Source organism: Aulonocara sp. 'chitande type north' Nkhata Bay, linkage group LG18, assembly GCF_057382095.1.
Source record: "Aulonocara sp. 'chitande type north' Nkhata Bay isolate Kocher_YH1m ecotype deep benthic linkage group LG18, A_spYH_male_GT1.1, whole genome shotgun sequence".
Lineage (NCBI taxonomy): Eukaryota > Metazoa > Chordata > Actinopteri > Cichliformes > Cichlidae > Aulonocara > Aulonocara sp. 'chitande type north' Nkhata Bay.
This window is the reverse complement of record NC_141361.1, coordinates 41,053,154-41,071,006: the sequence shown is the minus strand read 5'-3', so window position 1 is coordinate 41,071,006 and position 17,853 is coordinate 41,053,154. Positions and strand designations below refer to the sequence as shown.

The 17,853-nt window shown below is 45.4% G+C and overlaps 1 protein-coding gene across 2 annotated transcripts in view; it reads right to left on the bottom strand.

The window, feature by feature from the left end:
• LOC147309277 (solute carrier family 53 member 1) overlaps positions 1-17,853 on the bottom strand; it is a 38,472-nt gene that overhangs the window by 17,074 nt on the left and 3,545 nt on the right. For both annotated transcript variants that reach the window (XM_086273241.1, XM_086273242.1), the window contains exon 2: positions 9,628-9,679. In XM_086273241.1, the coding sequence (XP_086129367.1) occupies positions 9,628-9,679 (52 nt within the window). The remainder of the gene's footprint in view (positions 1-9,627; positions 9,680-17,853) is intronic.

Here is a 17,853-nt window from a genome sequence, read left to right as displayed (position 1 = left end):
GGTGGGCCCTGTGCTGAGCCGACTAACATTTCCTCAGAATAGCAGAGCTGGCAGGTCCAGCCTTAGCACCCTGTGCTTTAACAGACAGGAGCAGGTTCATCCCTGGACGATGAACTGAGACCACCTTGGCCTAAATCCAGCAGAACGCCTCATCGTTTCGCTCCATCCAACACCGTCAGCTGCAGCGGGTCCTGGGCGTGTCCTGGTGCACAACAGTGCAGCCTCTCGTGGCCAGAGTGTACAGGCAGTAGGGCCCTCATGATAATGTCGTTTCAAACACTGGATACCATTTTTGAGGGAACAGGGAAACTTTGACCTCAACAAGAGCAGTAACAGCAAAGAAGAAGAAGTGTTAACTTTCAACTGTACGTTTGATTTAACAAAATCATTATTCCACATTAAGTTAAGAGATTTGATTCATTTTACAAATTATTCCAATAAAACATATTTTCACTAATAAACCAACACGATACCAACGCCTACATAATGTAATTATCACAGAAGAGCAAACACGTGACAGAGAGACGAGTCAGACGGGAAAAACTAGAGGAAACCAAAGTAGAGGAAGTGCATGTCAGCTGACGTGGACACAAATATGAGGACGACCAGCCCGTGAATCACAGCCTCTCGTGGGGAGCAACGTGTGACTATATAACACGGCACCACACAGCGGGGCGGTGCAGACCGCACCAGAACCATCTATAGTGTACAGTATACTACAAAGCATTCATCTTCAGAGGTGCTGTTAGGATCCCAGAACATTTGAGCTCTTTTGTATTCGCTGGTTTTAACCCACTCGTGGAGCTTTTTCAGCATCGTGTGCAACAGCGTTTGCTGCCTGTGTGCAGCTACGCCCACTGCAGGGGGGGAGAGGGGCGCCAGAGTGCGTTCCCCACTTCCACCTCGTTAACATACAGCTATGTGTACCTTAGCTAGTGCACATCACATACAGGTGTAATAGAAAAGGGAACTTTACTGTGGGGCCAGTGGGCCACACAGTCAGCAGACTGGAGCTCAATCAAACAACAGTGGGACAGTGTGAGCTCAGGTGGAGCACTCTGCTGTAAACATGGCAGCTAGTTTATTCACGGACTGGAATGTGAACAGGGTGATGGGCGAAACGCAGGAGCGTGTCGAGGTGTGCTTCAGGTGAAGCTGTGTGACCCGACTGAGGATGATCAGAGTTTATTCACTTTCCTTTGAAACCTCCATCGTTCTGTAATCTGTATCCAACCTCGTGCAGCATTTTCAGGACGCCAGCTCAGCATGATGTAAGCTTTCTTTGGCAAAACGCAGGTTTAGACAATCGCTGATTGTCATTTACAGGAAACTGCTGTCTGTGCATCATTTAACATCATCGACATGTTTACATTTCTAACAAACATTATTACGGTGCTGGGAAAACAGCCTAATAAGTACGTTGCTATTACAATAACAATGTGGTCGTCTGGTATAGAGCAGAGCAGCGGCACATCTACCTGACAAAGTAGCTTTGGTGGGAGGCAGCAGGTGAGTGTTGTGTGACTGAGTGATCAGGGACCATACACAGTACCCACCCTCCATCACATGTCACTCAGCCCAGCATCAATAAGCCATGTGAACTACAGATGTGGGTCTGGGACTGGTATTAATCTGTAACACTGACATCACAAGAGGAAAGTCAGGCATAGCACTCATTAGGGTTATGACACATGTCAGGCTCACCAATGATGTTTTTCATCCCAATTCATAATTAAGCAGCTGAGGTCATCTCCCTGTAGCTCTAAATATGAACCACCGTGAGCTGCCCTTCGTTTGACAGTCGACTGCTCACAGATTAGTTTTGTAATTACTCGACTAATCAGATCATCATCCATTGGACGTAAAACACAGCAGCATCTGCTCTCATATAACCATCATTAGCTTACAGCTTGAAGTGTTTCAGGTCTGTGCTAACTAACAATAAAGACATGATGATAGTTTATTACACTTTTAATGAAATTTGCAGATTGTTTCGGTGGAGTTTAATAACCTCAGCTGCTCCTTCATATCTAAACTATAACAGGACACCGGAGTAAACTCTGCAGCATCTCACACTTCTGATAATCAGTTTTCTGTGTGACGTTTATTCAGCTGTGTGAAAACTAGAACTTTAATCTCAGCCAAACCGATTTACTCAGGAACAAACAAAACACAAAGCCAAACAGTAACATTTTTAAGTTTTCTAAGGCAGCGGTCCCCAACCCCCGGGCCTCGGACCGGTACCGGTGCGTGAGTCCTTTGGTGCCGGGCAACGCGAGAGTTGAGGCTCAGGTGTGAAATGTCTGGTTTTCAGGGTTTTTATTGGTTTTCAGCGTTATTTTGTTATCGTTTTTATCGTTTACTCTGTTTTCCTGGGTCTTTTCACGTGTGTTATGAATAAATTTTCTTTTTTCGGTACCAGTACTAGTTTTATTTTGTTGTATTTATCCGCGACACCTTAAAGGCCGGTCCGTGAAAATATTGTCGGGCATAAACCGTCCGTGGCGCAAAAAAGGTTGGAGACCGCTGCTCTCAGTGACTTATATACCATGTTAAACCTGAGTAGAGAAAGACCACGGGGGGTTGAAAGCGATGGGAGTTCGCTGTTCTCCCCGGTGTTCTGACAAAACATCCTACCGTAGCATAAATTTATAATCATGTCTATCAATCCGTGCTACCTTATCAGAATATACTACCTTACGTGGTTCATGCTTCCATCATACATATCTAGAGGTAGGACGTTCTGATGGCCAAATCACACGATCACAACGTGCTTCCAGCACACAGTCATCTAATGTTAACACACAATCATGGAGGGGAAACTCAGCTGTTTTATTAGAAGCTGTTACATGGTTTCCTCACAGTTTTTGCATTTGTATGCTAGGATGCTTCGTTAGGTCGTTTACAGAAGTTTAGAAGCACTAAATCAAGACTTGAAAGATGACTTCAATTGAGACTCCAAACTGGAGTATTTTTGCACAAAAAACAAAAAACGCATGTTAGCTTGAAAGGTTAACAGATTGACGACAGCTTAAGGAAAACAAGTATCAACTGTAATAACGAAGTAAGACATTTAATACTAACCTTTTTCACACGCACGAGATCGGGGTAGGATCAAATAATAGGCGTGTACTATTAAAAGCAAAAACATGGCTGTTTTGAGTCAGTAACAACCAGTAGGACGGCTTGATAGGTAGGTTGTTTTGTCAGAACACCGGCTCTAGTGAGCCTCGAGCTCCCGGTCAGCTGTCGAGCTGGTGGGTGGCAGACGTCTCTGAAAACGTCGGAGCACCTTTACAAATATGTGATGTCTGGATAAACCGAGCAGATATTTGAAGCTTACGCAGCTACATTCTCGCCTGAAAATATCTTAAAAGTTTATTTTGTGACCCAGAAAAAGTAATAAGAGTAATATTAAAACTGAGTAGCGGCCGCCACTGTTGGAAACTGGAATTGGCGAGAAGGGTCTGGCTGCAGCCACTGTGGAGCGCCATATTGCGACCTCCACAGTAGCCGGAAACACGTCCTCTGCCTGGGTACAGTGGAAACCTTGCAAGTGGATGGTAAAGGTTGGGAGTCTTTCATATACTGTATATGAAACAAAATACAAAGATTCATGAACCCATTAGGACTTTATCACCTTTTATCTGAAACGTCACTGGTAACATATATGAGCTAACTGGCATTTAAAGAGTAAAAAAAGAATGTAGATCAAATTTGGGTTTTGATGAAAAGGACTGGAGCTAATTTAAAGTCGGTAAAAGTAGAAAAATGTTTTAATAAGTAAGTGAGGTTTATTTATTAAGCGCTTTTCGTAGACAGGCAGTCACACACACGAGGCTGAAAACAAAAGGCGACAAAGCTTTTGTTACTGTGGAACTTTCTCCCTTTGAGCCTGAGATCTGTGGACTCCGTGGTCGCTTTTAAAAAGCAGCTAAAAACTCATCTTTTTAAACTTGCTTTTGGTTGATTTTGATTTTTAGGTTTTAGCTTCTGTGAAGCACTTTGTGATTTTTATCTTGAAAGTTTTACTAACTTACTTTACTTACAAAGCGCTGTACACAAAGGTAACAATAAAGAAAACATTAAGTAACAAAATAGACAATATAAACAATGCAAATTCAAAACAATTCAGAAGTGTTGATTAACAGAAGGCCTGTTTAAATAATAAAGTTTTAACTGCTTTTTAAAGGATTCCACAGAGTCAACCAAACGTAACTGTGGTGGCACGACTGAAAGGCTCCGCCCCCTTTCGCCTTCAGTCGTGTTCGGGGAGAAACCAACAAACTCTGAGCCTGTGAGCGAAGACAACGAGCAGCAGAGTATTTTATAAGAAGCTGGGGCCATTTAGTGCTCTGTATGTTAAAACAAGAATTTCATCATCTATTGGGAGCCAGTGTGAAGAATATAAACCAGCAGTGACGTGAGTTAGTAGCCTGGCCGCTGGCCTGGAGGCGGGAAAGAGAGGATTTATCCAAGCTGATAAACAGGGCATTACAATAATGGAAACGCAATGACACAAATGCATGAACAATGTTTTGTGATTCAGCTGAGGAAACCATGTCGGAGTTATAAAATGCTATAAAATATACATTTTATAGCATTTTGTGAACATACACATATTTGGCAACGAACAAGCTGAGAGAGAGTTTCATATTGTTTGCTCTCCTTGAACAGAGATAACAGTGCACAATAATCAATGTTGATGTTAATCAATTAGATGTCCCAGACTCTACTATTAATAATACAGCGGTCCCTCGTTTATCGCGGGAGTTACGTTCTAAAAATAACCCGCGGTAGGTGAAACTTTAGTTTTTACAATGATTACAGATGTTTTAAGGCTGTAAAAGCCCTCACTACAAACTTTATACACTTTTCTCAGACAGGCATGAACATTTCACACTTCTCTCTCTTGTTTAAACTCTCAAAGTTCAAACCTTTGTAGAAAAGTAAGTCCAGTGTTATAGAATGAAACCAAAGGCACCAGCAGGTGACGACGTTTCGTCGACGCTGTTGTGTTTGTTGGGGAGAAAACTCACAAACATACAGCACGTCAGAGTCACACTGCTAACCATCGAAGTTTTATGTGAATTTGACAAGCTGAACGCATTCTGTGCTGTACAGGAGACACCACACGAGACTGACTGACAATGGTCTACAGCCAATCAGGACGCAGAACACAATGCTCTGTAAAAAAATCTGTGAAACGGCGAGTCTGCGAAAGGTGAACCGCGTCATAGCGAGGGACCGCTGTACAATCATTTCCAGTAGCGCTGCTGATATATGAAATGGTGAGTTTTGAGGTTGTCTTCAAACAAGTGCATTGAACCAGGAAAGAGTGTTTGAAGGATCAAAAAAGTAAAAAGTAATGACTATTTTATATTTATGAAAAAACCTTTATGCAGAAAAAGTAGCAAAGAAACAAAAACATAAGACACGGACACTTTTGGCCACGAACAAGCTGAAGGGATGGTGATTTTGTGTTAAAACACTTAGAACCACGTTTATTTCTCAGCAGCATCGATAGTAACAAAAACACAATTTAGTCTTCGCTGTCAAAGTCGATTTAACTGAAGTGTTTCCGGCTGCTGTGGAGGTCACAATATGGCTCCCCAGTGGCTGCAGCCAGGTGCTCTTGGAATTGGCTGGGCCGCGCTATGAATTCTGGGATAGGTTGGGCAACGAAGGATACACCCGACCCATCCTTCAGATCTGGGGAAATGAAGGACGCATTTGTCAGGCGCAGAGTCTTTGAATTTGGACAGCCTCCGTCGCTGTCACGTAATCGGCCTACAAATGCGGCCTCTGAAGGATGCAGCCCCTGAATTTGGACACAGCTATGATACCGGAGTTGCTTCTTCTTCTTCGGTGTTCAACGGCAGCTGGCATCCTTGTACATGCAGTGCTGCCACCGTCTGTTTCAGTCCGTTACTACACGCTTAAATCCTGCTACTTATTCCTGCGTCTTTCAGGAGCTTACAAAGCTTCAAACGACACGTCGGCTGTTAAATTAGTCGTCGACGATTTTGATGGTCGACGAATCGTGGCAGCCCTACCGTGAGCGACACATGATGACCTGTGCTAGCTACAATAAGCAGCTAACTGCCCGTCCCTAATCAAACTGAAGATCGTGCTTCAGCACAACCAAACACGTGAGCCGACCAGAGCTTGGATTATCTTAAAACTGTGATCAAGGTAAACATGTCATTTTTACATTTACACAGAAACATGTTTATTCTGTGTAAGCAGTTTAAAATGTGTGAAAGTTCAGACGTGATCGGCTTCACACACCACCTCTGAACTCCATCTGGATGCTCGCATCGTGAAACACTGGACAGATGTGACATTTCACTCCGTCTGTACCGCTGACTCTCTGTGCGTGGACTAGAGCCTAAAACAGGTCCTCGGGTTTGAAATCATATTTGAATTCACAAAGCAGCACTCGCTTCACTTCTGCTGCTGATTAAAAACTAATAGCACTCAGCCGTATACGCAGGATCAATGGTCCTTTGGCAGCTGTAGCCATGTTTGGTGCAAAGCAGCAGTGGAAGCGGCGACACGATTTGCTGTTTGGGTTTTCTAACATCACATTTGGGACAGAAATAGGCCCTTCAAGTGGTTGAAGTCGCTTCTGTCAAAATAAGATGAAAGATCAGGAAAGCGCACTGTGCTAGTCACGTTGTTTAGTATTGCTTTAAGTCAAGTTTAAGTATGCAGCGCAGTGACACGACCAGCCCTGTCATTACATGATGGAACACAGGCCTCTGATCACTGGTTTGAAGACTTTCTAAGATGATTTGAGGCCTTAAATTTTGGTCATTTTGTGGCTCCTGCTGCTGTATTTTTGCAAAGACACATAATTAAGCAATAATGTAGGCTGAAGTGTCGTCATATAAAATGACTGGAGGTAAAGAACTGCACTTCCAGTCAGAGTGTGATGCTGTTTGTATCCTGGGCTTTCATGTGTTCAGCTGAATCCAGATGAAGCTGTGTGCAAACAAACCAAACTACTGCATAAAGACAGACGTGTGCGTTTCCATCACACGCCCATCTTTGCTGGGCAGCAGATGCCTGCACTGCAATACACATGAAACCTGGGCTAACATTAAACTGCAGTCAGACTCTTCGTGCTTCCCACTGTGGACACCTGAAGGGGCTGCTGGGCTCCCACTCAGTAATGATGTGCGCTGCTTTCTTCAGTCACAAACGCTCAGCAAGCTGCTGCAAACAGGCACAAAGCCATGAGCAGCAACTTGTTTAGTGAACAACACATTTATTGTAAAATCAACACTGACGTTGGTTTAAATATTGCTGCTGATATGTAGGGACATTAGATCAGTTATTAGCAGGAAGTTTCACCCAGATTTGCGACTAAAATCAGACCTGCAATAGAAACGTGTTCAGGAGCAGCGCGTGGAGAAAAAGGCCTGACACAACCCAAACACTGACATCAGGCAGCGACGCCGGCTCGCCGTAACGTGGAGCCGAGTCCTTTTACACGGCGTGAAGTGTCAGGGTCTGAGGTGGGTGGCTGGAATTTCCATAAGGCTCCTGAACTTACCTGGATCCGCCCCTGGGCGGGGCCAACTCCTCCAGCTCCTGCGCACCTGGAGCCTATTGCAGGCAATCAAGCCAGAGGGATTTAAGCCACACGTTGATGTTCATTCGCTGCCAGTTTGTCATCAACACATTTGCTGTATTCAGCTTGGCTCACGCTCCACCTCCGGACTCAGGATACCGAGCAATCATTCTGAAAATCTCTGTGTGCCTCACCTGCCTGCCCTCCTGCCATCACACTCCATCTGAAGCCCCGGACCTCAGGCCAGCCTTTCCACGCCACTCAGCCTCCCCTGGATTCTCATCACCCCCCTCTCAACACTCTGTCCCCTACTGCAAGTAAGAATTGCCACTCTTACAACTGGCCACTGCAGAGCTGCCTCCACCACCTCCCTAACTCCACTGTCTTCTCTCCTCAGTGTGACTGTTCCCTGCTCAGCTCCACTCTGCATCTCAGGCCCCGTTCCCTCGCCACGTTTCCCAGGCCACGCCACGTCAGACTCCACGTCCTATTGTTCTTTTGTCCTTGCTACGTTTCTTGCACTTAAGCCTAATAAATAATTGTTACATCATCTGCTGTCTCTGCACCTGAGTCCTGTTCGTTACAGGCCACTCGGCCCCGTGACAGTGAAGACCAAGAGGCGGAGCCGTCCCTGAGACGGTGAGCTGTTTCGATCCTGTGATCAGTCCCTCACCAACAAACCAAGTGTGACCCGTTCCTGATCCATGTTCACACCAGAGATGGCGCCATACCACTTTTCTATGCCCGATACGACATCGTACATTTGGATATCTGCTGATACAGATATGAATCCGATATGGTCCATTTTGTAATCAATAAAACTGTTTATAGCTTCCTGCAAGTTCATGCTCACTGCAGCCAAAGGATTTCACAGTTCAGTGATGCTGATCTTTGTATTTAAACCTTTAGCTCAACTTTCAATCTAAGTGCTTCAAGTAATATTCAAAAGTAAATTAAAATGCAATTTAATGCAGATTTCAGAAACTCTGTTCTGGGAAAAAGGAGTGCAAAGTAATGTTCGTATTCAACAACTTAAAAAACAACAGGTTGCACAGTGGAGCACTTACAGCTGCACATACACATCCAGAGTGGATCAGGATGATGTCGGAGCCGTTACCATCATGTTTAACCTCAGACTCAAGTTTCTGTCATTTCTAAACTTAACACAAGGATGAAAAAGGTGTTCTTCATGTTTTGGGGTTTTGTTCAGCCTGTAACAGTTTTTTCCAAAGTAAAACGTGAGTCTGTCCATCGTTCGGTCACAGACGTCCCAGCTCCATATACCGCCTCTGAGGCTGAACGTGGGAGTGCTCCACAAACATTCACAGAGGAACTTGCTTTGTGTCTCTGGGATAGCTTTCTCCGAGATGCCGGTTTGGCAGCACGTAGCGCGGCTCCAGATGCTTTCAGTGTGAACGCCAGCCCGCCGACAGGTCCCGCACGCAACAGCCGCTCTGTCACGTGACGCGTACTGCTCCGACGCGCTGAGGTCACGAGCCTCATTTCTCCTCGATATCCGATCCAGTACTTTAGGTCAGGATCGGACCGATGCCGTATATCGGATCAGTTATCGGATTACTCGATGGAATAATCGATAGATTACTAAAATAATCAGTAGCTGCAGTAAATATATTTTCTGAATATTCTGTGTTTGGAACAGAGAATACTGGACTTGACTAATCGTTATTTTCAGGATCAATCAATCAGCCTAACTGAATGTAAGTAAGGCTGTAACTGGGCAGCGCTTGTACTCTGTGTGAGCACTGCCCCCAGTCTGTGCCCAGCTGTCCTAACACACTGAGCTGTAGGCCAGGTTTTCATGATCATATCTTTAAATACTTGTTGAACATCAGTATTTAGGAATTGTTGGGTTTGGACCATGTTCAGCTGTGGCACAAATATAAACGTGTAACACGCGTGGTCTTACACCGACATGATAACACAACAGTTTCCAGTACAAAGCAAGACAGCAACAGCACTGATAAGTAAGACTGGAGAAGGTGAAAGAAACAGGAAGTTGCATGACTGTGTGTGCATGCATGTAATACCTTCGATAGACGGGGCCTGGTCCTGAGCAGCATACAGCATCTCTTTGAAAGCCTGCAGACACAGTAAAAACACCAGATCAGTCTCCTGTACAAACATATATATCCTATCATCAGGTCAATGAGAGTGATCGGCTTCCACAGCAGCAGCATGTCACAGTGCTGTGTGACCCATCTGTGATGAGTTTTCTTCATCAGGTGTTCAGACCTGCTGTAAACAACCTGCAGAAATACTCTCCTTACATTCTCCTGCAGTCACAGAGCGTAGTCTGTTATTTCTTTTATTGATCTGTTATTTAGCTCTTCACCCATCCTTTAATAAAGCAGCCTGCTTCATACTGTGGGGCAGTGTACGCTGTGCTTTGTCCCCACTGTGGAGAGGACGAGGAGTCACCCAGTCTCAGTGAGCTGCAGTAGGACAGCAGGACAGTCGCCCCCTTTCATCAGCGCTTGCTCCAGAGTTAGATAGTAGAGTGGTCAGTTAGTCAGAATGCCAGCAGGGCACCGGCTCACAATGAGCTCACTGTGTGCCGGCCCGGCCTGCTGGACAGCCGAGCAGCAGTGAAGCAGGGCGAACGACAGCCCACGCAGTCAGGCCTAAGCTTCGCTGCAGTGCTGGAACAATGCAACTAATCACAGAGTAGGAAATCGATAAAAAGGCAGAAGCTCTTCAATGCCCAATAAAACCTGCAGGCCCGGCTCGATGTTTCTGCAACAACACATTTTTGTAGTTTTGAAGGACAGACAGAAGAGGACACACACTACACTGCATGATGTATGAAACAATCCCACTGTTACTGAACAGGTGAGCTATAACCAGGGAAAGAACTGGGTCAATACAAACCTGACAGAAGCAAGCGGAGCTCAAAAACAGCTCAGACCCCTCTATCCTGGAAAACCATCAGCGCTCCAACACAGGCTCAGGCACCTCCTTTAGCTTCATGACACATTTGCATCCACGTTCAGCCTGACTGATGTTGGGCTCAGCTCTTCACACCTCCCTGACGTCTTTAACCGTGTCCAGGCTAAATGTTGAAAACGTTCGATAAAGAGCTGAAATAGCTCACGCCCCCTAGTCTTCCTCACAGACACAATTGATACCAACATCTGAGTGGTGGTGAAGAATGGCCGTGCTATCGCTATCAATACTGCAGAAAGAAGGGCCAGTGCAGTACATACTGGTCCTACTGGTTGACAGATGTTGATGACACATGATGACTCATGTGTCATCTGCAGGAGTTACCTGCCTCGGTGACCTTTAGCCTGTTTTGCTGCTCTGTAACTAATGAAAGTGGCTGCTGCTGTTATCGAACATCACCCTGACACAAGGCCTACGACCAGCACAAAGCGCTCTCTGCGCCATAGCTCCAAAGCGCTTTCCCACACTGGTCCTGAGGCCCACAGCATGTGTGACATACAGTAAGATGCTGGTGGTCACAGGAGGCTGGCTCAGCATGTGGTCAGGAGCGAGTTTCCAAAACACAACACACAGCTCAACAGGAACAAGGGCGGCTGTGCTTATCCCCGCAGATTACCCTACTTCTGTTCTTTCTCCTTCAGCGCCGCCTCGCTCTCTCTCTCGCAGCTTGTGGCGATCACCACAGGCGTACCTTTGACCCACACCAGCTGACCACAAATCTCTCTCTCCAACTGTGAGGTTTCTCTGCAGTGCTCCTTTTTGTGCATTTACACTCTGCTGTCATCTTTTCCTCACTGGCTGTTGGAAATCTTTCCCTAATCTCCTTCATGCATTCCTTTCCCTCGCTCTTTTCTCCAACCCTGCCCACCAGCACACAAACACTTTGTTGACACCAAACTGTCAGAAGGATTATATGAGTCATAACTGGATTATTGCTCACATGTGTGTCATGTAAAAACCCAGATCTCTCGGTTGTTCCTCATTTTTCTGTCCCCCAGCTTGTGTCCACAGTGCAGACGAGATATGAAGGAGCTCTGCTCTTTAGATGTGAGCCTGAAAGGTGCTGTGGCAGAATTTAAAGAGCTCCCAGGGCTGCTGACAGGTGAGGCGTTTGGGAGAGTTGTTGCAGGGCCGTGACATCACCGGTGACGCACGAGTGATGCGAGCTAAAAGCTAAAGCAGCATTAACGTCTGACTGAGCAGTTCTTTGTTTTCAGCCGTCAGAAAACAGCTTTGCTGACTGTGATGGCAGACAATGCCTCCATGTGTTGGTATGTCTCGGTGACCTCTAATGTAATTAGCTTCATTAGAGAGCCTTCAATAATGATTTCATTTCTTTTATGGTTTGTCTTAATTGCAAGTACATCGAAACAACCTTCGTATCTGATTACATCATCCTATTTGATGAACGTGGAAACAAAGAGGAGCTGTCACAGATGTCACAGCAAGTTTACTGATTTCTTTGCACACCATGAACTAATGTGCACCTTTTTTATTGCATCGGTTTTTCTTTATTCCACATAGGGCCACAAATACATCCGCAATCACTAATGTTCACAAGTTGCACCTCGACCAGACCAGCAACAAGCGTCTGGAGAATCGGCCACTCTCCTGGCAGAGGGTATTTAAATCGGTCGAGAGTCTGATATCATCTATACACAAGTTAATCTCAGGTGTCACCACTTTACTAAGGTCTGCAGGAAACTGTCTCCCTGAGAGGAGAAGAGACGAGTCAGTGCTTCCTGACCTGTTCCTAACATCCTGAGGGTGAAGCCTGCCATGAACTACAAACTGCTGGAACACCAGTGTTCAGTAATCAGAGTTACTGAAGCCAGTTTGACATCACCGTGGACTCAGAGGCTTTTTATGGTCAGAGGAGACACAGATTGAGCCACGTGGCCACAATGACTAGAAGCATGGTTGGAAGGCGTTCAAACCTACGACTACTGTAAGAACTGGGCTGTTTCCAGAAAATGGAGAGAATAATGAAGGACTACCTTTCAATTCTTCAGCTAGAATCAACAGCTAGACAGTTGCAACCAGGACACAAAGAGAAGAATGAACCCAAACACACATCTGGGTTTGGAATGGTTAGAGCATGCTAGCATCTGAAACAGCCTATCAAAAGGCCTGACTTTAGCTCGAGTGAAAATGTTCTGACTACGCTTAAACGTTAGCTCCACACCAGCAAACCAAACTATTTAAACTAACTACACCACATCTGCCAAGAACAGCGACCAGCTATCCAGCCTGAATTACTCCAGATGCCTGTTGATGGCAAAACATCTGGACTTTGCACTGCTGCAGGTGCAGAGATGGTTAGTAACATACACTAGCTGGTCAACAGTTTGTGCTTTTAAAAAGGAAAAAGCTGTGTTGATTCAATGAAGCTAACATTTCTGACCCTGTGCCCTCTGTGTGCGTTTACAACGATGAAACAAACACAACTTTAACAGCACATGGCCACATTTGTCTGACCGGCTTCACGTTGACTTTACCTGTATAGAAGATGCTGTCGAACTTTTCCACAGATCCGTATGCTTCATATGAAAAGAGCAGGCCGATGTCTGCAGCTTTAATTTAACTCAGCATACAAATAACAAACAACAACATGCATTACTGTACAGACATCAGGAGCAGGGGCCAGCAGATCGTACGAGGCTCTGTCAGGGCGGGCTTCCATCAGAGGCTGCAAAGCATTGTGGGACACAGAGACACACTGACAGGTGGGAAATTTTACACAGACGTCAAAGTTGAATGTGACAGGACGCACGCGGGGAAGTTTCATCTGAAGGCATCAGCCAGTGCTCCCAGTGCTCCCAGCATTATCAGCAGTAAATCATTTTACACCCACATATTTACTCAGTCTTTCCAACACTGGTGTTTCTGCATGTGTGCCTCTGGCTGCAGAAAGACATGAGGGTTATGACACTGAAGCCTTTATTTCTGTTCCCTTTAATCTCCACAATTGCCATGTTCCCAGTGTTCCCAGTGTTCTTCTGTGGGTTCTTGAAATGTTCTTGAAAGTCACTACAAGTCAGTGCACGTAGATTATAGTGATGAGCTGTTCATGAACGAGCTGACCTCAGTCAGGAAGAGCTGAAGATTCAGCTGCTCAGCATCCAATGTGGCCAATCACACGGAGAGACAGATTGGGATCATACCATTATGTGAAAGTGGGTAGATGGGGGTAGATGATCCAAAGACAGCGAGTGTAGTGGTACAGGCCGAGTACACAGAGAGACAGGGGTTCAGATTTAAATGCAAGCAAATATGAGAAAATGAAGAAATGAGCCAAAGGAAAAGGAGAAGCAGCTGTGTTAGTTTTCAGTGATAGAGGAGACTGTACAGCTGAGTGAAGAGAACACAAATATTCATCAGAGCAGGGTCGACAACAACAACAATGAAGTCTAGGAGCCGTCACCTGTCCCCCTGACCCTGGATCAGCTCTGAGCAGAGTTTAGTTTGATGACGAGCTGGGAGAGATGACTTCGAGCTACTCGTTCTTATAAAGCACTATTCTACTGTCCCAGAGCTCACAGCTCTTCATACAACATGCCACACTCACTCACACAAGCACCTTTTAGTGCTTCCTAGCTAACCTCCACCCACACTGGGGGGTGCAGGCATCACTAACCTCCTGATCAGTAGATGCTCTCCCCCTTGAGCTACAGGGGGGAGAGCAAACTTTGGTTCAGGCTTCAAATGGTAAATGGACTGGTTGTTATACAGCGCTTTTCTACTCTTCTGAGCGCTCAAAGCGCTTTACACAACCTGTGCATTCACACATTCACACAAGCACATTGATCTAATTCACACACATTCATACTCCGATGGATGCATCAGAGATCAATTTGGGGTTAGTATCTTGCCCAAGGATATTTGGCATGCAGACTCGAACCACCAACCTTCCGATCAGTAGATGACCTGCTCTACCGCCTGAGCTACAGCCACCCCTGTAGCAACATGTATGTTCTCCTCATTTGTGGTAAAGCCATAAAAAATAAGTCTTTAATGAAAAAAGTAGAATAAGAAAATTGCTTACCAACTTATAAACCATATTTCATATTTGCTGAATTAGGCTAAAATAGAAGGCATCAGACACTAGCTGACGGGAGCCGGTTCATTAGTGACCTGAGAGGTTAACAAACAGAGCCCAACGAAACACCAAGGCTGAGTGAAAAATACCAACATGGAAGTGTAAAAACTGCAAACTCTGAAAGCCACTTGGTCCAAAATTAAGTCAGACTGTCAGCGTCAGCAGGACAAATAACATGTTTACAGCTCAGTACATCAGCTGGCCACATCGTTGCTATTCTATTTTAAACTGTAGTGATGGTGAATTTGTGTAAAGCTCCTCCAGATTTGATGCTGTGCTGGCACGGACCTTGGTCTTCGGTTCACCTCACAGACTTTCCAATAGGATTCAAGTAATTGCTTTGTGCAGGCCAGTCATTAAGGTTCAGTCTGGACTTCTGAAGCTCTTCACAAGGAGTGACGTGTGATTGTGTTCGTTTTGGTGTTTGAAGACGAGCAACAACACAGACCCAGTTATCCTTCTTTATTGGAATATATCAAAATCTACAAAATCAGAATGCGGGCAGGTAGTCTGACACAACACCGTCCATAGGTGATGTTAGGATGTTAAGTGTGTGTGGTGTTTTTTAAAAGCTTAAATTGCCCATGTTTGATCAGCAGGAGATAATGTAGTATAAGCATAACAGAAAACACCAAAGGGCCATTTTCACAGAGGGGTGGGCATCTATGAATTTATGAATGATTTTCCAGTCCTGCTGCACCAACCATCACAAACTCCATCCTGGAGCTGGACGCTTAGAAACTTTCATTAAAACAAGCTCTGCTTCACACTGGTGCACGTTTGGATTCCCAGCAGCTCGCCCACCAGACGAACACAGGCCCTTCGCTCTACAGGTACATGTAAGCCTACGTACTTAAGATGACTCAGCTTAATAAGAACCTGTGGTCTTCAGTTAGTTTACTGTACACCGCCCAGTTTTGTTCAGACACGTTGTGGTTGAGTGTAAGTAGAGTAAAAACAATCAACTTTTAATTGTAGCAACATGAGTGGAAACATGCTACAATGTTACATGCGCCATCTATCCAAGTCTTATCCCAGAGTGTGGAAAAAACAACTCTTGTGCTTTAATGAGGTCTGTCACATTCAGAAAGCCTCCTCTGAATGTCCTCTGACTGAGACAGCGCCTGAAGTAAAACCCTCATTTCACTGTCAGCTTCTCTATTCCTCACCCACCTGAAACCAGCTATCATCAGCAAACTAACTTCCCATGAAGTGCTGCAGCTCAGTTTCCACTTCTGCTGCACAGCCTGAGCTGCAGTGGTGTGCTGGAAAAATGCAGTCAATGACAAAGCAGGCACATAAGCTACGGCAGGTCATCCACACTACTGACAAACCACGTTGTATCATGTGAGGTGCGTCTTAGTTCACATCATGCGTGTCTCCAAATATCTTCTGTAAGTATTTTTCAGTTGGTTTTGAGTCCATGACAGGATTGGTGATTCATTCACAGAGCCACATGCACACCATGGTCAGCACCTTACCAACACTGGGTCTATGACAGGGGTGTCCAGCTCCAGGCCTCGAGGGCCGGTGTCCTGCAGGTTTTAGACGTGTCCTTGAACCAACACAGCTGGTTTAAATGGATAAATTAGCTCCTCGACATGTCTTGAAGTTCTGCAGAGGCCTGGTAACGAACTAATCATGTGATTCAGGTGCGTTGACTCAAGGTGAGATCTAAACCTGCAGGACACCGGCCCTCGAGGCCTGGAGTTGCCCACCCCTGGTCTATGAGCATGCTGGGTTAGATCCTTCCATCTCTGATCAGACTGTTACCAGGATGACTTGTCCTGCAGCAGTACCCACACATTTCTGCACAATGCACACGCAGGTCTTTGTGGATCACAAGCACATTCACACACACACTGCAGGGTGCACGCATCACAAATGTTGATCAGTTCATCAATAGCAGACCCAGATACTTGTGCAGCAAACAGGCGCTTGCACCACAGCAGGACGAAGCCCAAAAGAATCCCCATTTAACGAGTGCTGTAATGTGGAAGCTAATGAAAGGGCTTCATCTGCATAAACTTCAGTCTTCAAGCCTAAAGACATGCATGGTTCCTGCATTGATGCTCCTTAGCTCAGTATCAAGCAGGGTGCTGCAGAACAGTTTACTCTGCAGGATCGATACTGGTTCTTCATTTAGAGAAAAACCAGAAACACCAGTTTACCAGGAATGTGCAAATATTCAAACACATGTGGGACATCAGCTGGCAGAGGTGCGTTTGACAACTTGGATGTCTGAGACCAGGCCAGCGTCGCCATTATAAAAGCGGTGTGACATCACACCCACTCTGTACGCGGCCTCGCCTACGGCTGTAGTACAAGTTTGATGTTTCATACACTTTCACTCAACTTTATACATGTTTCTATGATCGAGTTAAGAAGTTAGTCTGGCTGCAGCTGCAGTCCTGTGTGTGAAACACCACGTCTGCACCAGCTCCTGACACAGCATCAGGTTATTTGCTGTTTATGAACGTTAGAAAAGATTTGAAAGAAATCTATTTGTGCTTTTGAACCATACAAACAAACAATGAGAAGAAACAACTCCAAATGGTTTCATTGTTATTACACCCGATCAGCTGGTAACTAAATGAGCCGACCAGTCCCATCTTTCTCTTTTCCACTCGCTTCTCCCATTTCTGTCTGGTTCATTATCCTGACCTTCGTCCTCCAACACACACAAACATCTCAACTGTTGATACAGAAAAATATAACCCAGACTCACAGAGCTCCAGCCATGTAGTCATGCAGCAGGGTTTGTAGTCAATGAGCCCGTTGAGTCATACGGATGACCAGCAGGCGTTTTTATTCTTACAGCGCCTGTCTGGTAGACGCACTACGAGCCTGGCACTTTGCATGAAGCTGCTTCCCTCCACAGGTTTACATGGAGCCAGCATGTCAACAGAGTTTGACCCTGGATTAGTATTATTATCATTACTACTACATTTCTCACGCTTTGATGATAAAACTTCAGTAAAAAACACAAGTTGCACAGTGTTGGAATGTCAGCAGTGCTGGGAAAACTGCAGTCAGTGGGAGCATGCTGAAAACCGCCGACACAGAAGGTTTGTTTTAGCAGACATCCTATCATGTCAGCTCAGTTTATGGGCCTCTGCTGCTCGGCGTTTCACCCAAACAAGCTGACAGAAAACACCGCACACATGTAACGGCCCTGAACCCCACGGCTCTGCAAACGTCACAGGCCCGG